Genomic DNA, 25,903 nt, shown 5'->3' with positions numbered 1-25,903 from the left:
CTGATGTATGGCTAAGAGTCAGAGAGCAAGGAGTAAGTCACCAAAAGCAAGCAGGTTCACCGGCCAGGAGGCAACGGGGACCACACACTGAGGCAGCCCTGTGAAGTCTGAACAACAGGGCTGCCATGATCTGACCAAGTCTGACTAGGATCAGGTAGGTGAGTGGCAGAGGTGCTGGGCCATGAGAAGCCCAATACCTCCTCCCTCTTTAAGTCACCTGGAGTCAGATGGGACACCCACAGGCTTCCAGGAGCTTTCACAGGGTCCAGTTCCCGTGGGTGTTAATCTTAATAAAGGTCACTGTTTGGGTGGGTGGGGGGGAGACTTATTTCCAGGGGATGGTTACATTTTTACAAAGAGAGTGGGTAAATTAAAACAAATCAAAACAAACCCATACTGTCTCTGGCACACTCCTGTTTCTCAGCTGAGGTCTAAGATAACGATTTGCTTGAGGGCTAATTTAACTCATTGACTAAGGGTGGCAGACCGGAAGCAGCCCAGGGCACCCAGTGCGCGGTCACCCTCCGGGTGACAGCCCAGTATAGTCAGCTCACCTAACAAGAAGGTACACGTGCAGAAGTTCAGCCCAAACTGTCAGTTTTCTTACGGAAGGTGGATGGACATGTCCTGGGATCAGGACTGCAAGGTCACCACGTCAGGAAAGCCGGGGTAGATCAAGGAGGCAGACGCAAGTTCTTTTATTTTCTTTAATCCTTAGCTTTAAGGAAGACTCTGCCCCTCCCGGAAAAGCACAGAACAGAGTTCTAGGTACAGACATTGGGTCCCCTCTGCCGGCCCCAGAATCACGGCGACATCGCGAACTGCATCTGAGCAGAGCACGTTCATGTGAAGCCTTTGAAGAGACGTTCTCCTGGAAGCATACCAATAAATATACACGCTAAAGGTCTCAAACGCAAGATATTTTAATCTGATACAACAGAAGGAAAAATTATTTTTAATTACTCTTTCTGGTTTACAGTGCATTTTCACCTCCTGAGAGGCGACGGACGGGGTAAAGGTCCCCGTGTCAACACGCAACACTGCGTCTCAGGCACACGGGCACAGTGAGCTATAGGCACTCAGCGCAGGCCCAGTGAACACAGACAGAGGCTGTGTGTCCAAGAGCTCGTTCCCTACATTCTCAAGGCTGGGTTTGTTTTCCTGCGCCACAGGTGGTTAGCCAGACACACCAGTGGGTTCCTGCGGTGGGCGTCAGCATGGGCCTGCTCTTCTGTCCTAGCCTGCGGTTACCTCGGTTTGAAGACTAGAGAGTCAGAGCTCATGCACTCAACCATTTACCTGAGGATAAATGTTTTCAAACTCACATGTTATGGCAAAAATGACAACTTTGCACTACGAATCAGAATCTCCATAATTCCACAACTTCCAGGTGTTAACGTTGTTTATTCGAACCCTCCTCTCAAAGCTCATTAAGCAAACTTACTGTTCTATTTTTACAAGACTAACAGCTCGGTTTATGGGTAGACAGAGTGATGCGTGGACGGGTGGACAGGTGGCTGGCTAGCTGGGTGGTGGATCTAGTAAACCCGGCCACTCAACCCTACCACGGATCACTGCGAGGGACATCAGGGCACACAAAGCACGGTGCTCACACTGTGGTGACTCAAGGACAGTGTGACTGACGGGAGGCTTTTAATTCTTAACCAAAACAGAGAGGAACACAGCTCCCCTGTCCAAGTCCTATAACTGGAGAGCAAAGACACACACGTGCGCTGCAGACAGCCATACAGGGACCACAGCCGAGGACAGTCAGCAGTGTGAGACAGGCAGAGTAGGGGGAGACACACTTCTTATAGATTTAACATCAGTCACAAAAGCTTCTCATTTTGAAAAACTAATCATCTGAGAAGAATAGAAACGAGGCACTTCAGTGTTTTATCTACAGTTTAACTCTACAGTGAGCAAGTTAATGTTTTCTGAGCAAAGATTATTGGGTGACCAAAATTTATTCCTAGTATTTCTTTCGTCTTTAAGTTTAAAAATCAACACGTTCTGGAAGAAAATAAAGATCTGTATTTAAACGTTCAAAGGTAAAAATAAAATTCCATAAAAGAACTAGTTGCCGCCCCAGGCCCACACTGCAGACCACTCCTCCTAAGCAGATGCGCCCTCAAGATGCCCTGACTCCCTACCTCAGACCACCTTGCTTCCAGAATCCAGACTTTGCTTTGCTTTTAACTTAATAAGGAAAAATGAATCTGTTGTTAAACTGAGTTACTGTAACCTTTGGGAGTTGCTTCTGACAAAGGGAGAGGGCGCCACAGAGGCCATGTTCAGTTAGCTGCGGCACTCATGTCTCATGCAGGGACAAGATGGGGACGTCCTAAAAACTCAGGTGAGTGAGGCTGGCATGAACCCTAGAGGAGACTGGCTCACAGGACAGTGTCTACAATGCACACATCCGTTCAGCATACACGCTCCCAGCGGGTGGACGTTTCTGCAGCAAGGCGACCAGATGTCACCAGGAAGCCATGGTGTGTGTGGGTCACTGAGCACGAAACACAAGCAACTCAGTGGGTTCCTTCCCTGGGCTAGGAGAGGGCTCAAGGAATTAATGGTGCACTAGGAGGCGGCCAGCGGGCTTGGCCGACCGTAAAAGCAATGTGGTGCCCTGTGAAGCCCCTTCAGTTCATTCCACCTCCTCACAGGTCTCTGTCAGGTGGCCTTTGCTCTGTCGCCTGATGCTGACCAGCTTCCCCGCTGAGCGGAGGCTCCAGCGGGAGCTGCTGGCTGAGCTGGCGAGGCTGGTGTACTTGGTAGAGCCCTTGGTATCGTCCTCCCAGGCAGACCAGGGCGGGAGGCTGCTTATACCGTCCTCGGTATGGTCGGTGGCCACGTCTTCAGCAGTGAGCTTGGGAGGCTCCCAACCTTCCATCTGATCTGGCTTTTTAGGCTGAACATTCTGTTTCAAAACCAAGGCGTCCCAAAATCCCGATTTCTTCTCTGCCTTCAGCTCTTCTTTGAGTCGTACGTTAGTTCTGTAGATGAAACGGTTTTGGTCACACAGAGCTCTCATTATGTGTCGGTCTTATAAAGTTTTTTTTTCCCCTAAAAACTTTAACCTGCTTAGAAGGCCAATAGAAATGTGTGCAGGACTGTGAGATAAATATTAACAACAACAGTGCAAGCTTAGCCTGCAGAAGCCTACAGAAGCCATGCGTGCCTCGGCTTTCCAAGGAGCAGGTCTTAGACAGGAGACTGGATGCCACTTCACAAGGAACGAATTCTCAAAGGCCACTGCGGGAGTAAATGGGCATTGGAGCAAACCAGACACGAAAACCAAGGTCCAGTTTAGGTTGTAAGTAAAGGGGAAATTCTATGCCATAGTGCGTTTTCAGCAGGGTGCCTCATACAGCAAACGTCTCTTAAACATTGGGTAGGTGATTTCCTCAAGAAAACAATTACTCAGAGCTCCTTTCATGAAAAGGAAATGACTAGCCTGGCAGTCACCACACAGCTTGGATCCAGCACTCAGGAGGCAGAGGCAGGTGGATCTCTCTGAGTTCACGGCCAACCTGGTTTATAGAGTGAGTTCCAGGGCAGCCAGGGCTACACAGAGAAACCCTGTCTGGAAAAGTCAAAGGGGGGAAAAGAAAAAGAAAAAAAGAAAAAAAAAACAATGAATGAATGATACAGAGAACACGTCAGTGTCCTGACTAGCTGCCTATTAACGCCACTCAGTGTGGCAGACACTAGACACAGGTGTCCAAACCGATGGGCACATCACCCAGTGACCAAGAGGACCTTTTGTGAAACCACTGCTCCATCACTGCAGGAGGCCGCCACCACAGATCATCCTCTACCAGAAGAAAACACAGCTACAGGGGTCCAAGGTCTAGTCCTACCATCAACAGGCAGCGCCTGGAAATGCAAGCTTGGCGCTCTGATAAATGTATAAGGTAGCAACAATGTGTCAGCTTATACTTAACCTTCTAGAATCTTTTGTGGTTTCCCATCACTACTTGTGGTTTTGTTCAGTTTTGAGGGTGCTGGGACCAAACCAGGTCCTGTGTGTGTGCTCAGTAAGTGCACTGCTCCACCCCCACCTTAGTCCTAAACCTGTATCCTATCAGCAGTCCTGTCCGTCACTTCCTGAAGCTACTTAAAGTCACAGACAAGGCTGCTGAGCCCTTCCGGCTAGTGAGGTCCACAGCATAAGCACGGCTCCAGGCTGCCTTCTGTGTGGTTGATTTACAACTTTGAGCTTTTTACTTTGCTTTAGCCTGTTCTGGCTACATAACTTCTACCCAAGGTATATTTTAGTTGTCCCCGGGGCTCCCCAAAAGTGCACCCCATCTCTTTGTGCACCCAAGCATTCATATCTCACAGCTTGTCTGGGGCAGCAGAGGCCTCTGCGGGGGCAATGGTGGGTGTGATAACCCCTCTCCTTACACCACAGCAGCCTCCTTGTGTCCCTGGTGTGGCCACTTTCTCAAGATGGCTGCTTCTGACTCACCCTTTGGACTTGGACGATCTGGAAGTCTCGAGCAGGCGTTCTTCGTCATCTTTATTAAACAGAGATGTTGCTTCTTTCCAACCTCTGAGGCTTGCCCCCTGAATCGGTGAGAGGTAAAGAGAGAGTCAGAGCCGGTGCCACAGTGCACAGGTCTGCCCCCCGTGCCAGCAAGCCCACGACGGCTCACTGTTGGCGGCACCAGGTGACTTTACCTCTGTTCTCGTCCTGAGAGCGGCTGACTCACACCTGAACTGTATAATCTACCACACACCAGCTGCTACGTGGTGTGGGAACTGAGCCGAGAAACAGGTGACGCCTTACATGTCCAGGTGCTATGGGACAAACATGACTGTCCATGCGTTCTGTGCTTTCGTGGAAGGAATGGATTGTCCTGGTGACGACGGCTATGGCACAGTTGGTAAAAGGGCGTCTCTGGCCCCATTATAATCTCATGGACATGTTGATGGAAATGACTGAGGCCAAGCACGTCCCAGACCCTTCCATATCTACACAAAAATACATCCTACCTACTCACCTATGTTCCGGGGAAACTACATCTTGAAATGCTCTAGCCAACAATGTTTTCCTTGTGGAGAGTCATGTTAAAGCCCAGTTATGGGCCAGTGAAGATTACCACACAGGAAGGAATCCGGCCTCTGATGCCAGCAAGCTTTTTGCATTCCTGGTGATGTCACTCTCTCAAGATGGCTGCTCACGACTCACCCTTTGGACTTGGAAGAAGGGGCCTGAGGCTCTTTACAGGGTCTCCAGCCCCAGCAGTTAGGGAATGGTGATGCCTAGCCAACCTCCAAAAGAAGCTTGGAGAAGAAATAATGTGTTCTGTGGATGATTTTATACAATTTCACTTATGAAATCAAGATCTTACAAAGAACATCACTGTAGATCATTAACTAACTTACTAAGCAGAAAGGAATTCGGAGAGCCTGGAAGTTTCCTGGAAATCTAATTTTGCGTCCCCATATCATCTCTCTGCTGCTTTGCGTAACGGGAACTGTCATAGAGCAACGCTGTACTTTGAGGAGTTAGAAAGGAAATATGAAAGGAGAGTGGTAAAAACAGAACTCAGAGGCGGGGAGGCCTCTGATATGAGACAACATGATGAACATTTTCAGCAAACCCACCAGGGCAGTGGGAAATCAAATGTGCCCAGGAACCACACTTCCCCTTTGTGCCCCTTGTCAGTCTGGACTTTAGGAATCCACTCTGGGCAGTGGTCTGTCTCCAACTGTCAGGCCCTCCACCAAGCCCACTGTGCTGGAGTCCTAGGTGGTGTCCCACATCGAAGAAGCCACTACAGCAAAAATGAAAACTTGGCTATGAGATGAGAGTTTACCCTTCCGGGTGCCCAAAAGATACCCACCAAGTAACACAAGTTTCCCCAGTGCTGCCGAGGCTGCGGGGGTGGGAGCAGTCTGTATTGATCTTTACAGTGACTCCCCATGAGGATACAAACAGTGAGGCCCCAAAGCACTTGACTGAAGCAGCACCCAAGGTTTGTTTTTTTTTGAGGGGGCGGGGTATGCTGTTCACCAAGCCCAGACCCTCCAGTGCAGACTCCACGAACAGCCATCAAGCCAGGCCAGCTTGTTTGCCCCTCCCAAGCGGGGCTGGACATTCCACCAATCCCTGACCAGAGGTGCCAGGGAGCCAGCTGGCATTGTAAGACAAGCCAGTGAGAGAGGGGCCTCAGGAGCTCTGAATACCACCCACGTCTCGTTTAGGAAGAGGATGCACTAGAGTCTGCAGTTAATGGGGTTTAGACAAAGAGCCTTGAGGGGGAAAAATGAACAAAGGAAGGGAAACCGGACCTAGGGAGAAAAACTTCCTAGATGCAAAGTGAGAGGGAAAGGCATTCTTCAGGAAGGACAGAAGGACATTCCTCCCTCAGAGTCAGGGTACTGGAGGTACGATGAGACCATTAATACAGATAGGTTTGTTGGGCCAGTGGCCAGCTGTGGGCAGTTGGGTCTCCCGTGCTCCTGTCCACCCGCCTAATCACCTGCTGGCGTTTCCTAAGAGCAGCCATTGCTGAGCCTTCTGGCATGACTTCAAGTGTGCACCATGCCAAGGGAGCCGTACTCATGTGCAGAAGGGAATGGCTGACGTCACACTGGATTGGTTTCCAGGCCAGAAGTTCCCTCCTGCTTCTTCTGGCTTGTTAGTTTCTCATTTGTCCACTCCACAAGCATTACAGAAACCCCAGGCACAGTTTCCCATCTCTCAAACAAAATGCCCAAGAGTCTCAGGGGATGTGGACTCCATGTTCTCTGGGTCCTCTCAGTGAACATTCTTTCCAAGGCCGTTAACTGGCATATCCTGTGGGCATGAAGTCAACTCAGGCCGAGGGAGATATCAAGGTTTGTTAAGTTTATATGTCTTGCTGGATTTGGAGCAAATAAAGACTCCAGGACTCACTGCTGGTGTTTTTCTTATGAGTTGGTTCTATTTCTTGGAGACCCTACAGAAGCCAGCCTGAGGGCTAAATCTGTACCATGAGCTAGCACTTAAATTCAAAAACGTTAGATTCTAGTCATTTAAAGCACTTCCGGGAAGGTTGGCCCTGACGCCTGAGGATACAGGGCAAATGATTCTCCTAGGCGTCAGGACAGAGGTCATCCTAGCAGGGGGAGGTGCAAAGCTTGCAGCTATGTCAGACCTAAGTTGCCCCATGAGAAGATCTGTGTATACATTAACTCATTGGACATCATCAAACATACCGGACAAGAATGTTCACAGAGCTAACAAGGCACTGATGCTCCCTGGTCCCCATGCAGGACACGTCCCTCAAGGAGCAAAGTCTAGTTCCATCACCAATCCAGAGGCTAACTACTGACCTCCTATGGCATGAGAGCAACGAAACCACCATCAAGGCTTCTGAGCCACAGCACAGCCCACACCGAAGTCCTGAGCCAAGAGTCTGTGGCTCCAACCACACTACCAAGTGTGGAGACAGTTGGAGACAGACCTCGGGGGGCAGGGAGGGCAGCTCTTGAGCCCTGGCAAGAGCTGCAGAACAGCTTCTCCAGAGAGTGGAGAGAGAAATGGAGAAGAACACTTTTCTTCCTTCTGGGTCCCCCCGGTGCTGTGGTGCAGAAGTTTCAGGATTCCCCCGTGGACCGTGAGCTCTAAGACACTGCATACTCCGGCCTCCGCCCAGCACAGGACACTCATTTGTAGCATGGTTCAGACCTGTCACAGGTGACAGTCCTGATCTCTGGGTGCACCAGGCCATGCCATCCCTTGGACGTTGTGTTCTGTGGATTGGCCTATGTGCACACTGGCCCCTGTACCCACAGCCTTGCTCTTCTCAACTGTGTGTTCTGTGAGTCAACTTGGCAACCACGGCCCTACGTGGTCCTGCAATCCTCCTACACAGGGAGGGCTCCTGAGGTAAGGATTGTGGCCCTTCTCACTGCAGTGTCCTTGATCAGGCAAGTGCAGCCTGGACTGCCTCAGTGATCCTGGAAGGGCGTGCCGAGCCCAGACACTTGCCCCCTGGGAGGGACCTTCGTGTTTCACTCAGGAAGAACTTCACAGGAACAGCCCACAGGAGTGCTAGGGCAGGAGGCCCTGGGTATCGGAAGATGTTAATAGTTCGGGGAGGCCAAATGTGGACCTGAGGTGGGGCTTGCCTGTGTAGGGTGAGTGTATACCCTCCACTGTGTGGGCCTCTAAGAAATTTCCTTCTGAGCTCTCTGCCCTTTAGGGAAGACAAACCTAAATGAAAATCAGAAACTGTCAGGAAACTAACACAGTGAAGGCTAATAGAGCAAGAGAGGGAAGCTCCAGAACAGGGAGCAAGTTCTGTCAGTGTAAAGCCAACCTGTGATCTTTCCCTAGTTTTCAGTCAGGCACATAAGCTGGAAGTGGAGGGAGGGGAAGGGCCTTTCAGTCCTCCGGACTCTCACTGGAGTGGTGAGGCCAAGGGGCTTGTCAAACATGCAGAAGAGCCATGGGAGACTCCCGCAGGCCCCAGGGTACATCATGAGCACGGGACACAGGAAAATGTCCAAGACTGACCACGAAGGAGGCTGAGACAGGAAGGTAATGAGTTCCCGGTCAACCTGAGCTATGTAGTAAGTACAAAGTACAAAGCCAGCCAAGACTCAAAAGGAGTCAGCTCCCCCCTCCTACACACACACACACACACACACACACACACACACCACACTCACAGTTGCATACATACTGCATACTCACACACACACTCATATACACTCACACACATGCATACACACTGCACACTCACATACACTCATATACACTCAGACACATGCATGCACACTGCACACTCATACACTCATATACACTCACACACATGCATGCACACTGCACACTCACATACACTCATATACACTCAGACACATGCCTACACACTGCACACTCATACACTCATATACACTCACACACATGCATGCACACTGCACACTCACATACACTCATATACACTCAGACACATGCATGCACACTGCACACTCATACACTCATACACACACATGCCTACACACTGCACACTCATACACTCATATACACTCAGACACATGCCTACACACTGCACACTCACATACACTCATATACACTCACACATGCATACATACTGCACACTCACATACACTCATAGACACACACATGCATACCCACTGCACACTCACATACACTCACATACACTCACACACATGCATACACACTGCACACTCACATACACTCATTCATATACACACATACACTCACACTCACACACATACACTCAACGCTACTAACCTTGCTTTCCAAACTGTGCCACTTTTCCTACCCACAGCTCCCACTACAGCATCAAAGTTTTGAACAAATATCCCCGGGCTCCTCAGAGCGCAAGGCAGAGTAGCAGCTATGTCTCTATTTTCCTGCAGGTAGGAAGCGAAGTTTAGCATATTTAAGGCAGGCAGATGTGAGGGCTTCATCTATCACAGGCCGACTCCAGCATGGGTTTATCCAGTCCACGGTACAGGAGCAGCTGTGCTGCCCATCTCCTGCATAAAGGCATCTGCTGGAGGTCTTGGGCATTCCCCAAGGATGGACAGACAGACAGGTGAACGGGGGGTCACTCACTGTCCATACACCTCCAAAGGATGCACTGGTCCCACAGCCATGCGCAGGCTACATGTGGATGGGGCTACATCCTGCTGGGGTTCTTCCCAACTCCAGAGTTTTCTATAATGAGGCCCGAGGCAGGCATCTTGTCTGAAAGGAGGATAGAAATGTGTCCTGTAACTCGTGGTAGGGAGTAAGGGCACTGAGATACCTGTGCCTGGGCATGTGTGGGCATCCTCCTTCCTGTGTGGGCATCCTCCTTCCTGTGTGGGCATCCTCCTTCCTGTGTGGGCATCCTCCTTCTTGTGTGAGCATCCTCCCTCCTGTGTGGGCATCCTCCCTCCTGTGTGGGCATCCTCCTTCCTGTGTGGGCATCCTCCTTCATGTGTGGGCATCCTCCTTCATGTGTGGGCATCCTCCTTCATGTGTGGGCATCCTCCCTCATGTGTGAGCATCCTCCTTCATGTGTGGGCATACTCCTTCATGTGTGAGCATCCTCCTTCCTGTGTGGGCATCCTCCTTCCTGTGTGGGCATCCTCCTTCCTGTGTGAGCATCCTCCTTCCTGTGTGGGCATCCTCCTTCATGTGTGGGCATCCTCCTTCCCGTGTGAGCATCCTCCTTCCCGTGTGGGCATCCTCCTTCCCGTGTGAGCATCCTCCTTCCCGTGTGGGCATCCTCCTTCCCGTGTGGGCATCCTCCTTCCCGTGTGGGCATCCTCCTTCATGTGTGGGCATCCTCCTTCATGTGTGGGCATCCTCCATGTGTGAGCATCCTCCTTCAAGTGTGGGCATCCTCCTTCCTGTGTGAGCATCCTCCTTCCCGTGTGAGCATCCTCCTTCCCGTGTGGGCATCCTCCTTCCCGTGTGGGCATCCTCCTTCCCGTGTGGGCATCCTCCTTCATGTGTGGGCATCCTCCTTCATGTGTGAGCATCCTCCTTCCTGTGTGGGCATCCTCCTTCATGTGTGAGCATCCTCCTTCATGTATGTATGGGCATCCTCCTTCCTGTGTGGGCATCCTCCTTCATGTGTGAGCATCCTCCTTCCTGTGTGAGCATCCTCCTTCCTGTGTGGGTATCTTCCTTCCCGTGTGGGCATCCTCCTTCATGTGTGAGCATCCTCCTTCATGTGTGGGCATCCTCCTTCATGTGTGGGCATCCTCCTTCATGTGTGAGCATCCTCCTTCAAGTGTGGGCATCCTCCTTCCTGTGTGAGCATCCTCCTTCCCGTGTGAGCATCCTCCTTTCTGTGTGGGCATCCTCCTTCCTGTGTGGGCATCCTCCTTCCCGTGTGGGCATCCTCCTTCATGTGTGGGCATCCTCCTTCATGTGTGAGCATCCTCCTTCAAGTGTGGGCATCCTCCTTCATGTGTGAGCATCCTCCTTCATGTATGTGTGGGCATCCTCCTTCCTGTGTGGGCATCCTCCTTCATGTGTGAGCATCCTCCTTCCTGTGTGAGCATCCTCCTTCCTGTGTGGGCATCCTCCTTCATGTGTGAGCATCCTCCTTCCTGTGTGAGCATCCTCCTTCCTGTGTGGGCATCTTCCTTCCCGTGTGGGCATCCTCCTTCATGTGTGAGCATCCTCCTTCCTGTGTGAGCATCCTCCTTCCTTTGTGGGCATCTTCCTTCCTGTGTGGGCATCCTCCTTCATGTGTGAGCATCCTCCTTCCTGTGTGAGCATCCTCCTTCCTGTGTGGGCATCTTCCTTCCCGTGTGGGCATCCTCCTTCATGTGTGAGCATCCTCCTTCATGTGTGAGCATCCTCCTTCCTGTGTGAGCATCCTCCTTCCTGTGTGGGCATCTTCCTTCCCGTGTGGGCATCCTCCTTCATGTGTGAGCATCCTCCTTCCTGTGTGGGCATCCTCCTTTCTGTGTGGGCATCCTCCTTCCTGTGTGGGCATCCTCCTTTCTGTGTGGGCATCCTCCTTCCTGTGTGGGCATCCTCCTTCATGTGTGGGCATCCTCCTTCATGTGTGAGCATCCTCCTTCATGTGTGAGCATCCTCCTTCATGTGTGGGCATCCTCCTTCAAGCTGACAGCCACGGCTCTCATCAAAGAGGCTCTGACTATGCTAGGGACCCTCAGGACGGAGCCTGTTAAGCATGGCACTTTCCCATGCAGACAAGGAGGTGTGGGAAAGTCCTTGCACGGACTCTCACTTGAGAGCTTGGCCTCTCCAGCCGCACCTCCCATTCAGCTGTGCGTGAACCCGCCCTAATTGTACACAGCCCCATAGGCTCCGAAAGTGGGACGTGTATAGGGCAGGGGGAGCTGACTGAGGGACTCGCCCAGGCAGCTGAGGGCCTGCTCTGGAGTCACCCACGCCTCTAGCTGAGCTCAATAGACTCACTGGTTCCCCAAGATGGAGTCTGATGGGACTGCACTGTGGTTCGTTGGCATGCTAGCAGAAGGAGGTAAAGGCTTGCTTTTATATCCCACAGCAAGCGGTGATCCGCTCGGTGGGAGCAGGAGCCTTCCTGGGGACACTTCTGGGTGTCACCAAGAGCGTCAGCATCCTATTCTCCATGGTCACTGTAGGCATGGCTGCCACTGTGAGCGATGTTGACACTAGGAGCAGGCTGTGCCTCCTACCCGGGCAGGCTGTGCCTCCTACCCGGGCAGGCTGTGCCTCCTACCCGGGCAGGCTGTGCCTCCTACCCAGACAGGCTGTGCCTCCTACCCATGCAGGCTGTGCCTCCTACCCATGCAGGCTGTGCCTCCTACCCGGGCAGGCTGTGCCTCCTACCCGTGCAGGCTGTGCCTCCTACCCAGACAGGCTGTGCCTCCTACCCGTGCAGGCTGTGCCTCCTACCCGGGCAGGCTGTGCCTCCTACCCGGGCAGGCTGTGCCTCCTACCCGGGCAGGCTGTGCCTCCTACCCGGGCAGGCTGTGCCTCCTACCCGGGCAGGCTGTGCCTCCTACCCGGGCAGGCTGTGCCTCCTACCCGGGCAGGCTGTGCCTCCTACCCGGGCAGGCTGTGCCTCCTACCCGGGCAGGCTGTGCCTCCTACCCATGCAGGCTGTGCCTCCTACCCGGGCAGGCTGTGCCTCCTACCCAGACAGGCTGTGCCTCCTACCCGGGCAGGCTGTGCCTCCTACCCGGGCAGGCTGTGCCTCCTACCCAGACAGGCTGTGCCTCCTACCCGGGCAGGCTGTGCCTCCTACCCGGGCAGGCTGTGCCTCCTACCCGGGCAGGCTGTGCCTCCTACCCGGGCAGGCTGTGCCTCCTACCCGGGCAGGCTGTGCCTCCTACCCAGACAGGCTGTGCCTCCTACCCGAGCAGGCTGTGCCTCCTACCCGTGCAGGCTGTGCCTCCTACCCGGGCAGGCTGTGCCTCCTACCCGAGCAGGCTGTGCCTCCTACCCAGACAGGCTGTGCCTCCTACCCAGGCAGGCTGTGCCTCCTACCCGAGCAGGCTGTGCCTCCTACCCGGGCAGGCTGTGCCTCCTACCCAGACAGGCTGTGCCTCCTACCCAGACAGGCTGTGCCTCCTACCCGGGCAGGCTGTGCCTCCTACCCGGGCAGGCTGTGCCTCCTACCCGGGCAGGCTGTGCCTCCTACCCGAGCAGGCTGTGCCTCCTACCCAGACAGGCTGTGCCTCCTACCCGGGCAGGCTGTGCCTCCTACCCGGGCAGGCTGTGCCTCCTACCCGGGCAGGCTGTGCCTCCTACCCGAGCAGGCTGTGCCTCCTACCCAGACAGGCTGTGCCTCCTACCCATGCAGGCTGTGCCTCCTACCCAGACAGGCTGTGCCTCCTACCCGGGCAGGCTGTGCCTCCTACCCGGGCAGGCTGTGCCTCCTACCCGGGCAGGCTGTGCCTCCTACCCGGGCAGGCTGTGCCTCCTACCCGGGCAGGCTGTGCCTCCTACCCGAGCAGGCTGTGCCTCCTACCCATGCAGGCTGTGCCTCCTACCCAGACAGGCTGTGCCTCCTACCCAGACAGGCTGTGCCTCCTACCCAGACAGGCTGTGTTTGATCATGATGCAAGAGAGATGCAAGAGAGATAGCCCAAGCTATGAACTTGGAACTCAGATTATCTTATGTTAAAACTCAGGGTAGGGAGAAACTTGTATTCTCGAGAAATGTAGGATTCTAGGTCAACGGTGAAACCCAACCCAAGGCCTTTTTATCAGAATCAGAGTATCAGGCTACAGGAGAGTTTTCACGAGACTCGGAACATCCGAGAAGAAAAAGCTGCAGAGTGGTGTGCTCCCACAACTGACCTCACAGAGCCAGGGGCAGAACAAGGGGGTGCTGGACCCCTGACAGAGAGGGCTGCTTGCAGGCTCCTGTCCACTGAGGTAAACCATGAGAACACATACACACCTGCGTCCGAGCTCAAAGACACACACAGTGTGAGAAGCTCAGGCAGGGAAAAAGCTGTGGGTTCTGCTATAAGCACTGTGAAATGCTCACCAGAGAAGAGTCTGCTGTTTCCTGTTTGCGTGGGGTGTGTATGTATAAGACAGACAGACAGACGGATGGACACAGACAGACAGATGGATGGACACACAGAGAGACAGACAGACAGACAGACAGACAGACAGACAGACAGACAGACACTCTGCAGCTATTCCAGTGGATAGCTCCTGTGTTCACAGTTCATCTCTGGGAGATGATCAGAATGGCTCACCACAGAGAACTGGGGCCTGGACACACTTTGAGCCCCTTACCCGAGTGTGTCCCCCATCCTCTCAGGCTACTGTGTGGAAAGAAGGCAGTGATGGTGACGCTCCTTACCACAGCCCTCGTTGGGCCAAGAAAAAGATGTGAGTCCACTGGTTCATTTGAGGCAAGTCCGTGGCAGGCACCTGCTGAAAAACACTTCCATGTCTAAACTGGAAGAGCTGCTGCAGGCCTGGGGGTGTTGATTCACGCTCCTATCTTTGGCCTCCATGGTGCCCTCTCGCCTTGGTAGGTATTAAGTATAGGGCAATGGTAGTTCCCATTAGTCTGAGAACAGAAGGAAGGGCATAGGCACTAGTGAGAAGAGGTTAGATGTTACCACCCACATAACAGACTGGTTAGGAAAGGACCAAATGCACAGATGGGCCAAAAGCAATCCACAAAGAGGGCAAGTTTCAGGTACATCCTGTACCATAGGAAGCACTGGGTGGCTCTGGGTGAAGGTGGATGTGGGCAGCCCCCAAGTCGTAACAAGCGTCTGTCTCCAAATTCCGTATTATAGGGTACTGGTGAGACCGCAGGGTCAGAGTAAAGGCATCTGCACAAAGAGAGTGGTGAGGCTGAAGAAAATACTCCCTCCGTAGGAGACCAGACAGAATTGGCCTGCGAATGGAATTCTATACCACAGGTAACATGGAAGAGAGAAACAAAGCAGCAGCCATGTTTGTAACCTACAGAGTTCAGCTGGCTAAGAATGTGGGCGAGCGGGTGAGCACCACGGTCCACAGCAAGCACTTACTCAGTACTCCAGAGCAGAGAGGCAGTTTGCAAAAGACACTGCTTTCCACTGAGTTATAAGGAGAGTTATCAGAGTCCCTCATGTTAGCATTTTGTTTAAGCTCCACCCCACGGTAGAGCAATAGCCAGGTGTGCCTGACTCACGATAAAAGCCCCCCACCCGCCTTTCTCTGTCTCTACTACCCTCTCAACTCCCCTCCCCATGCCCTGAATAAACCCTTCTATACTATAGTGTCCTGTGGCTGGTCCCTCAGGGGTAAGGGATACCTCACCATGGGCACGCTGAGGCACCCTGTTCCCCCACACCTAACTACACCTCCACAGAACATATCCAACCCCCCTTTATTCTTTTACAAAACATCACCTCAGATCTACCCTGAGCCCTTGACCTGGAGCTAAGAGACTAAACAAAAACAGGATGTGACCAGATAACCAGTACTTCATGGAGGCTAAGGTTGGGAAGAGTCAAATAGCTGTTCTCGAAGCCCAGACTTGTGTGTTGCTTATAGAAATTATATGCTGATCAGTAGCTCAGGTGCTCTGGGACATCTCCAAGGTTGCCTGGAACAGGAGCAGCATCCACAGGCGGTCACAGAGACACAATGTCACACCAACAGCCAGAGGGACGTCCTGAGACTCAGGTAGGACCTCAAGTCCCTAAGCCACAGGACTCAGGTTCCTAGCAGACAGCTACTGGATATGGAGGAGCTCCCTGAGGATGCAGTCCCTGCTCGGGGACCTCCGGTCTTCCCCCTTCTCATCCTCCAACCTCCCTTTGTCTCTTCCCAGTAGAACACTGCCACAAGTCCTTTCTACTTTCCTAAGAGGCAGAAATGAAGAGTCCAACTAATGGCTTTTTCTAGAAACTATTGCTCTAGAGTTCTTTCCCTCCTCTTCCTCCTCTCCCTCCTCCTCCTCCTCTTCCTCCTCCTCCCCTCTTCTCCTTCTCCTGCTCCTTCTCCTTCTCCTTCTTCCTCCTCCTCCTTCCCCCCCCCCTGTGAGAAATGGAAATTGCTCAGCAACACAGACACCAAGCAAGAAGAGAGGGATGCACATGAGTGCCAAGGACAGACAGACAGAACAGCATCCGTCTTCTTCTTCCAGTCACTTTGCTCATTACTCAGAACATGGAGTGACTAGAAAAGAACCGAGCCTGCAGTTCTCACCCATCCTTATGGCTGCAGAGGCTTCATGAGCTTGAATGTGCAATCTCAAAGCCGGACCCTGGGAAGCACTTGCTCCCCTGAGGCTGCTGTCTCTAGACTGTCTGGAAGGCAAGTTAGAATGAGCCAGGACCACCACAGACCCTGAAGGTGCCCTAGGGTTGCACCCCAGGCTAGGAATATACCTCCACTGTGTGTGATCCAAATCTCGAACCCACCGCTTTTCCATACATTAACCAGAAACAAACACAAGGAAAGGCAGTGTGCAGAAAGTGTAAAATGGGCACAGATCTGCAGGTTACGAGGCTTCACAATTAAAGGAAGACCTACCAGCTTGGGAAGCCGGAGTCAGGCATCTGGAGGAAGAGGATAAACCGCAGTGGATTTACCAAGGAGGAAACCACCAGACGCCTGTCCTCACTGTGGTACCCCCACCCCCACCCCACTGCCTGCAGCCAAGGCAGCAGGGCCAGCACTGGAGACTCGGTAGCTCGCACTCATAAACATGGTTCTGTAAATAGCATTATGTAAATAGGTCTGGCCGATTTCAATAGAAGATAAAACAAGACAGGAAAAAAAATCCAGATTTCCTGGGCTTAAAAAAAGTAGACTGAAACTGCAGGAGAGGAGGGGTCAGGTGAAATGGAGGATGTACTACAGTACCAGGAAGGCAGAAGTGAGAAGCAACCCAGGGGCATGTGGGTAGACACACTGGAAGAGCAGCTCTGGGGACCCAACGGGCCTGGACAGCAGAGATTCTCAGGCAGAAGTACCATCCTGGGCGAGAAGGAGAAAGAACACAAACGCTGGTCACCAGCTTCAACTGGAGCTCCAGTTCCTCAGGGCCAACTTCCTGCCACTTTGACAGCGGGGCTTTGACAGTGCGGCTGGCCTCGACAGTAGTTTTTCTGCCTAGACTTTTGACACCTTTGCCTGAGACTGCACAGAGGGCATTACTTATTTTCAGCTTTTTTTACTTGACATGTGTGATTTATCCACTTGCTTTTTTGCCTTTCCGGGATCTTTTCTTTCCTCCTGCTACAAAACACCAGTCATATTCTTGGCCCAGAGCCCAGTGTCCTGAGCCACACTGGTCTTCCTGTCCTCGGCCAGGCCAATCTCCATCCCACTCTAAAGGTGCCCAGGCAGGAAGTGGGAAGGGACAGAATTTACAGTCGGGGCACGCTGGACTCACCGTCCACAGCGAAGTGCAGACACAACACGCATTGTGTTCTCGGCTTTCTCGTGCAACATTAAGGCAGTCCAGAACACCTGTCCTCTCACCCCCCAAAATCCTATTTTCTTTTTTTTTTCCGGAGCTGGGGACCGAACCCAGGGCCTTGCGCTTGCTAGGCAGGCGCTCTACCACTGAGCTAAATCCCCAACCCCAAATCCTATTTTCAATGTCCACTCTCAGATGTGAAACCAGGTATCAATTACACTACAATTTTAAGTATTTGCAACCACAATATTGTGACAAGTTAGAACAGGAACCTACTTGTACTGTAAGTCAAAGAATTCAGTTAAATAAAAATGCCGAAACAAATCACATCTAATACACAGACCAAAGGTCTGTGATCGGTGTTTACAAATCATAGCAATAATGTAAATTACTATTACAAAATGAACGTAGCGAGGAAAGGTGCGCATGCTTATTAGACTAAGAAGAGTAAGGGCAATCTCGCCTCTTTAGACAATCCTCCGAGCCCTCTGAAGAACACAGAATGCAGGCAAGCAGCCATGGTAACCCCACCTGCAGGTCTTTAGAAGCAGAGCCAGAGGGGACTGAGGCTCGGCAGCCCTGGCTCAGAGCTGTGCTGTGACCCTCACAGGAAGCAGATGGATGCGAATGCTTAAAGAAAAGACCGCAAACCAGCGACCTGAGCTCCTACCTCAAGGGCTGGAGAAAGAAGACAAGTGAATCAGGAGCAGGCAGAGGGAAGAAACAAACACCAGGACAGGAATGGAGGGACAGAAAATAATGCAGGAGAAATTGGAAAAACTGATGTATGTGGGGCTGGTGAGATGGCTCAGGGGTTAAGAGCACTGACTGCTCTCCCAAAGGTCCTGAGTTCAATTCCCAGCAACCACATGGTGGCTCACAACCATCTGTAATGAGATCTGATGCCCTCTTCTGGTGTCTGAAGACAGTGACAGTGTACTCAAATACATAAAATAAGCAAATAAAAAATGTATGTGAATGCTGTGCTTGAGGTCCCAGGTACTGAGACAAAAAGATCATTTGAGCCTTAAATTCAAGATCAGCCTGGCTAAAACACCGGATAATCTGACTCAAAGAGTATTGTAAACAAAACTGATACGTTTAATTAAACTAAGGAAACAAAGATTCACATTGCTCAGGCTAAGAATGAGAAATGAAACATTACTCCAGAACAGAATGAGTAGCTGTGAATCGATGTAACTTATATTAAAATGGACAGATTCCTGGGAACGCAAAGGACTAGGCATTTCAAGAAGAAGTAGAAAATCTGAACAGATCTAAAACAAGCAAAGAGGGAACTAGCAGTAAAAAAAATGTCTCCAGGGCTGGAGAGATGGCTTAGAGGTTAAGAGCACTGACGGCTCTTCCAGAGGTCAATTCCCAGCAACCACATGGTTGCTCGCAGCCATTTGCAATGGGATCTGTGATGGTTCTGATGCCCTCTTCTGGTGTGTCTGAAGACAGCTGCAGTGTATTCATATACATAAAATAAAGAAATCTTTAAAAAATTAACATATCCCCCAAAATTAACATTAATATATCCCCCCAAATAAAAATGTAGTATTTTCTAACTCAATCTGTGGTGAAAGTATAACCTAGATACCCAAACCCTGCAGTAAAAGACAGCTGCGGACCATACGCCATAGATGTAGAAAATCCGCAACAACATGCTAGTGAGGTATCACGTGAGCTGGGGCACACCTTTGATCCCAGCACTCAAGAGGCAGACACAGGTGGATCTCTGTGAGTCTGGGGCCAGCCTGGTCTCTATATAAAGTTCCAGCCCAGCCAGGACTACACAGTAAGACCCTGTTTCAAAAACAAAACCAAAGACCTGGTAAGTGGAATGTAAAACCTCATTATTAAAAGCATCATGCACCTGGTCAATTGGCTGTTGCGCCAGTAGTGTGACACTGGGCAGACATCTGGAACTCAGTTATGCACCACGGCAAGAAAATAAGAAATAGAATTCACACGATCAGATATGGGAAAGCCAGGTCAGAATCTACCATCTTCTCATGATAAAAGTACTCAGCTCCAAGGTTATAAAGGAAACCCCGCAGCTGTCTTCACACTCGGTGGTGAAATACCCAAGGCTCTCCCTGTAGAATCAGGAGCAAGGAGAGAAGGCTAGCTCTTGCTGCTGTTCCTGCCCAGCAGTGTGCTGGGGGCCCCAAAGGGAAATCAGTCAAAAGAAACCAGAGGCATCAAGACTGCAAGAAAAGTAAAACTGTCCCCATGTGCGGAAGCATTATCTCTTACAACCTATAGAGGATAAGCAACATCAGATAGACAATCAAGATATTAGAATATACTTCTTAGACACCAGCAAGAACAATACAAAAATCAAATTAAAGCAATTCTACTTCCAATTGTATTAAAATAACTAGAAATAAAGATGGCAAGGTTTCATATTTAGTCAATGGAAATCATAAATTTTTTTAAAAAAAGAGTCTTGCAAGATCTGAACAAATGAAGAATTGTCTCATATTTTATGAATCAGAAGGACTGCTAACTTAGCGATGTTCCCGAAACTGATCTACAGATTCAGTCCCTGTGGGAGTCTCGGCTGCCTTCTCTGCAAACAGTGATAAACTGGTTCTAAGACGCATATGGAAAAACGAAGAATTCCAACACAAAATTAGCCTAGAAAAATAATTACACAGAGGAGCGAAGGTTCTCATCTCAAGACTCCATACACTGCAAGCAGCGATCAAGACAGGTTCTGGGGCATGCGCCCTGGGGGTCCGGGAAAGACGGCAATGGCACGGCCAACTGACTTCCCAGAACGTCTCTGTGACAATTCAGTAAAATAGGTGATCTTTTCAACAAATGTGACAGCCAACTGCATGCCCAGGATTAACAGACCCTTACTTCCTACGTACCACATACAATGAGAAGGCACACAGGACACGTGAAAGACCTCAAGGTCTTCGACTCTTTTTTTTTTTTTTTTTTTTTGGTTTTTTTGGTTCTTTTTTTCGGAGCTGGGGGCCAAACCCAGGGCCTTGCGCTTCCTAGGCAAGCGCTCTACCACTGAGCTAAATCCCCAGCCCAGGTCTTCGACTCTTTAAGGCAATTAGGGTGACTCTGACTCTGGAAGAGAGATTCAAACCAGAAACAACAAGAGTAAAAACGTGCCTCACATGATATGAAGAGACAAGAGAGAGTCTACTGTCCAAAAGGTAGCTTTGGAAATCTGGTACAGGCAGGCAAGAGGCTTCTATTGAGAGTGTATGAGAACTTCACATTTCAGCAGTGAAATTATGAGTCTTTCAGCCAGGTGGTGGCACACGCCCACTATCCCAGCACTCCGGAAGCAGAGGCAAGTGGAGCTCTGTGAATTGGAGGCCAGCCTGGGCTACAGTGCAGAATTGCCAAACAAAACGAAAGTTATGAATGGCTGATTCCTTTTGAGGGGTAGAGACCAGACTGAAAGTCTCGGTAGCTGCCAAGGAAATATAAAATGAGATTGAAGACTACTTCACACCCACTGGGGTCGTTACAATAGAAGATCAGCTATGAACAGGGTTTGATAGGAATAGAGGGCACCCAGAATCCTCACGCACGGCTGACAGGATGGAAACTGGTCCAGCCTTTGGGATAGCAGTTTCCGTGCTAGGTGCGTGAGGCCAGACAGAAAACCCACACAGTTACACGACTCCATATATGTGACATTCCCAAGCAGGAAAAGCCACAGCAGCAGAAAGTTCTGTGGTTCCCTTAGGCTGTGAGGAGACTCGAGCCCAGGCCTCACAGCTGTGGAGTACAGTGCCCCTTCAGCTTCTAAAGCTCCCTGCACCAATGAACGCATTAAAAACACCGCCCCACTGCCATATTTCATGGTAAAGCACGATATTTTATGAATGATACCTCAGCAGTGCTTTTAAAATGAAAATGCGTGGGGCTAGAGAGATGGCTCAGGGGTTAAGAGCAATGACTACTCTTCTAGAGGTCCTGGGTTCAAATCCCAGCAACAACATGGTGGCTCACAACCATCTGTAGTCAGATCTGATGCCCTCTTCTGGTGTGTCTGAAGACAGTGACAGTGTACTCATATAGATAAAATAAATCTTAAAAAACATAGAAAAGAAAATGCACACCCAGGCACACTGAAACGCTGGGGGAATCCAGACCCCCCAAAGGAGATGTCCAGAAGTCGCACATCAGAGTCTAGAAGGAGACGGCCCAATGCAGCAAGCTCAAACATTCTGAGCCCTAACTGGATGGATACTGACACATCTATTTAACAGTAACTTCAGTGAGAAGAGAAAGGAGAAGAAAGCAGGTTGCAGGAGAACAAGGGTAACTGTATCTTGTTAGCTTTCTATATGAAGGACTGTACAATACAAAAAGAACCTAAGGCTTTAATCTTGGACTTGGAGCCTCTGGAGCCCAGGAGATAATCGTGGGCTGTGTGAGACATCAGCTTTTTCTTTTCTTTTCTTTTCTTTTTTTTTTTTTGTGGAGGCCACCCAGATAGGCCAAAACAGACGGCCATACAACGTAAAGCCAGAGACGTACAGAGAGTGAAGAAGTGCTTGGCTCAGATAGAAATCTGGAGCTGGGGTTAGAGAGATGGCTCAGTGGGGTTAAGAGCACTGACTGCTCTTCCAGAGGTCCTGGGTTCAAATTCCAGCAACCACATGGTGACTCACAACCATCTGTAATGGGATCCAATGCCCTCTTCTGGTGTCTAAGACACACAGTGTACTCATATACATTAAATAAATAAATACTTTAAAAAAAAAAGTCTGCAGCTGACGTGCATAGGTCAATCTCTTTGAAAAGGACTCATGGGAAATGGAATTATGTGTTGGCTGTGGAGGCAGGTGGGAAGTTTCCACTTTACTCCCTCAGACAGGATACCAGGGTCTCCTTAGTAGACTTACAAGTGAATCCAAGCACAAATGCTGTACTTTACAATCCTCCGTCCGTCCGTCCATCCCAAATCCACACCAATGAGCGCTTCTCCGCAGAGACCCTGGGGCTCCCACAAAGGATGGTGTGAGCAATCTGAACAAAGAGGGTCACCCCGATTCTTCCCATCACTAAATCTGAGTTGGTGGAGGGATATATTTCAATGCCTTACACAGACTAACAGGAAAACGTGTCACACTTTCCTGGTTTGTTTGTAAGGGTATTAATTCACGGTTTAAATGTCGAATCCCTACGGTTAGCTCAGGGTCAGGGAGCAGCCAGGAGCCAGTTTTAAAAACGGCTGAGCAAGTGCAGAAAGACCTACTTAGGCAGATGCCACATGGTTACCTAATCGCGAGTGGACTCGCACAGCCTTGAGTGATTTGCAGCTAGAACAGCACGTGCTTCATGGAACTCAGCACAGAAGAGAGCAGTGCAAGATAAATACAAGTGCCTGGCGTTGACGAGCGAATGCACATTTGCAAACAAATTTATGCATCTGCCTAAGTGTTTGACGGATATGAAAAAGCTTAACAATACATCTTTTGAGACAGGAGTTACGACCTAACAACATCCAGAAATCTTGTACTATGTGCATTCTCAGCTTTAATTTTTAAAGTAGACATTAGATTTATTAAAAACGTATCTCCCCTTATGGGATGGCTGTAATGAATAGTTCTTACAAGCCTCACTGAATTTTGTATTATGTTTATTACATATTTATATTAAGTTATATTTATGTTTTAATGCAAACAGATGTCTCTTTTCTTTTTAATCTCTTATTTTCTATTTCCATTATAATGTTTATTTTTTAACATTTTGTGGTGCGTGTAAGCAATGAATCGCAATAATATCACCCACCCATCTCCCCCAGAGCTCACACATAAATATCCAGCACGTTCTAACTCCCAACTTAATGTTCATATTTTTTGATAACCCACTCAAGTCCAATTAGTGCCACCCATATTTATTTTCAACAACAACAACAACAACAACAACAACAACAACAACAACAACAAGCCAATAATCTAAAAAAGTGTAGAGAAATTTGTTCCCCTGTGTAAAAATTAGTCTGGGCAGTGGTGAAGAGAGGGCATCAGTGGGAACAGTGGGAACCTGGGGTGTGGGAAGCTGCCCAGGTACAAGTGCTCATTCTGCAAGCAGAGCAGTGCTCCTGGACTGCCAGTGCTCCGACAGGAGCTGTGGGATGTAATTGGGAGGAAGCACGCTGGGAAATGGTAAAAAAACAAAAACAAAAACAAAACAAAACAAACAAAAAACAAGAGAGACCTGCTTGCCAACGTGGAAAGCAAGAAGTGACTCAAAAGTTGTCCTCTGACCTCCTCATGCACACTTGCCTGCACTCACAGTTCACACACACACATGTACACACACATATGTATACACACATGTACATAAACACACACACACACACACACACACACACACACACACACACACTCCCCGACAACCCAATAGACACATTCTCTTACTTGAACGAGCAGAAATGTGATTCTACAAAAAGCTTGCCCTGCCTGTTTACAGAACTTCAGCAACAGCTACCCAAGGTTGGAAGGAAGCAACAAGATGTTCTGAAGGTAAACAGGTAACCGGTCTCCCGAGACAAAGGGATAGTATTCAGCGCCAAAAATAAACTTACTACTGAACCATGAAAAGGCACATGAAGTAATCTTAAACACATATTCCTGGCTAGAAGATGATTAAAAAAAAAAAAACAAAAAACTAAAGGCTGCGAACAAATTTAAGAGTTGAGGTTTAGTTACAAAACTTGAACGCTAGTAAAGTAAAAGGTAGGTAACTAGGAATACCAAAAAGTAACTTCTCGAATGTAAATTCAGATACAAACTGTACTTAAAACCTCACAGCCATCAGCTGGTAAGGTTATTACATTCCCAAGAAATGTCTTACAATGAAACTTCATTCCTAACAAATGTTCTTTTGCTCCAACTAGGGGAGAAGCAATTTCGGGATTACTTCCAAGTTTTCAAAAGAAAGATTTGCAACAGCCACAGTTTTCACAATATCTTTCAAAAAATAATATGGTAACTTCATGCCTAAAAAAGTTGCTTGCTTTGTGACCCAAATTTCCTAGCACATGAGAGGGAATGAAAAGTGTACCGAGGTGGGTGTGGAAGCCTCATACAGATCCACCTGGGATCCTGTTAATTAAAAAATTCTAGACATTCCAAGCATATCTCGACACTTGTCGGGCCAAAGCTTTTTTTGTATAAAGGTCTCTGATCTCTTCTTCCGGGGGAGGGGGGCGAGACGGGATCAAAGGCTTAAAAAGAGGAAATACGTGTTGTGCAAATAAATACCCACTTTATACTCGCTATAGTCCCCAGAAGAAAAAGGAAAGGAAAAAACAAAAACAAAAAAACCAAGCTTTTAAGTCTGAGCGAACGGTCGTCCCGGGCACCATGATTCAGGACTTCTCTGTCTCTCCCACTCCGGAATAGAAATACCTGGCCTGGAAGCGGTCACTCCGCGTCCCCGGTGTCTCAGGCCGAACCCTAGAGCCCTTGTGGCAGTAGAGCGAAGGGCAGCGTCGCCAGCCAGTGCAGAAAGTGCCCGGGGTACGGGTCCCCGCGGTACCCCACACATGCTGGCTCTGGGGCCCAGGACCTGCAGGATCCGGGCATTAATCAAAGGTGTCCTCCGGGGCCAGTCTCCTCGCAGCCCGGAGATGCGTCGGGTCCCTGCCAACTCCGCAGCCGGCATGCGACCCCATGCACCTGCACTTGGCCTCCAGAACACCCCACGGCCCGCACCTGCGCCCCCACGCGTGTCCTCACCGGCGCCTGAGCGGCTGCTGATGCCGGCGATGCCCCTCGCAGCACGTCCTCTTCCTCGGGGGGCTCGTCCAGAAGCACTCGACTTCGGCTCAGCTTCCACATCTCGGGTGCTTGTCCGCTCGGCGCAGCGTCGCTCCCGGACTGAGGGAGGACGCCCGGCCGGCCGCGGCGCTGGGACAGTGCGGAGGACTGGGCGGGGAGGGGCGGTCAGCTGCGGGCCGCCATCCCCTGCCCGCCCCCAGGCCCGCCCCCCAGACCCTCCTCCAGCCTTCAGGTCCCTCAGGCCCCCTGCCCCCTGGCCCTCCCCGACTCTGACACTCAGCCCGCAGGTCCCCTGCTTCTCCAGGGCAGCCCCAAGCTCCTTAAGAAAGCCCCCAGGGGAACTCAGCCGGACGAGTGCTTTACCGAGGGACCAAGAACCCGGGCGCACAAAACCCACGTGACATTTCACACCGGCGGCCCCTCAACTCCCGGCCCACCGCTCACCCAGCCCGATGGGCGTGGTCCATCCTGGATCACCACGGCAACGCCGAGGTGGGGCCACGCAATACGCATGCTCGCCCCGTTGGTGCTACGGGGGCCAAGGGCGGGGCTTCGCTGACTGCAGACTGAGGGGTAGTAGTCTATGCTGGTCCTTGAAGGTCTATCAATGGATATGGACCACCGAAGTTGGGGGGTGGGGCACCTGCAAGGGAGGTGGGTGGTAGGGAAAGAGAAGGGTTCCTTCATAGACAACGGTGACCACTCAGTGTAGCCAATCGGTGTGCTCTGGCCTAAGAGATCTTATCTTTA

At 50.6% G+C, this 25,903-nt stretch overlaps 1 protein-coding gene across 3 annotated transcripts; it reads right to left on the bottom strand.

The window, feature by feature from the left end:
• Window positions 1–693: 693 nt before the first annotated feature.
• Tdrp (testis development related protein) lies at window positions 694–25,623 on the bottom strand. Of its 3 annotated transcripts, none has more exons than XM_087588986.1 (4): window positions 25,517–25,623; window positions 25,088–25,300; window positions 4,478–4,575; window positions 694–2,999 (listed from the first exon to the last, which is right to left on the bottom strand). In XM_087588986.1, the coding sequence occupies exons 2-4, from the start codon at window positions 25,211–25,213 to the stop codon at window positions 2,651–2,653; spliced, it is 573 nt and encodes a 190-aa protein (XP_087445112.1). In that variant the 5' UTR covers window positions 25,214–25,300; window positions 25,517–25,623; the 3' UTR covers window positions 694–2,650.
• Between the last annotated feature and the right edge of the window lie 280 nt (window positions 25,624–25,903).

The sequence above is a fragment of the Rattus norvegicus genome, chromosome 16 (genome assembly GCF_021556685.1).
Source record: "Rattus norvegicus strain SHRSP/BbbUtx chromosome 16, alternate assembly SHRSP_T2T, whole genome shotgun sequence".
Classification (NCBI taxonomy): domain Eukaryota; kingdom Metazoa; phylum Chordata; class Mammalia; order Rodentia; family Muridae; genus Rattus; species Rattus norvegicus.
The sequence above is the reverse complement of the archived record's forward strand: the minus strand, read 5'-3'. Positions and strand labels throughout refer to the sequence as shown.

Bases quoted from the DNA above. Each gene is read 5' to 3' on its own strand.
- Tdrp (XM_087588986.1), bottom strand. From the start codon at position 25,213: ATGTGGAAGCTGAGCCGAAGTCGAGTGCTTCTGGACGAGCCCCCCGAG. The intron at 4,576-25,087 runs GTGCGGGCCGTG...TCACCGATTCAG, and splicing joins GGACACGCGTGGGGGCGCAG to GGGGCAAGCCTCAGAGGTTG. The intron at 3,000-4,477 runs GTGAGTCAGAAG...TTTCATCTACAG, and splicing joins AGATCGTCCAAGTCCAAAGG to AACTAACGTACGACTCAAAG.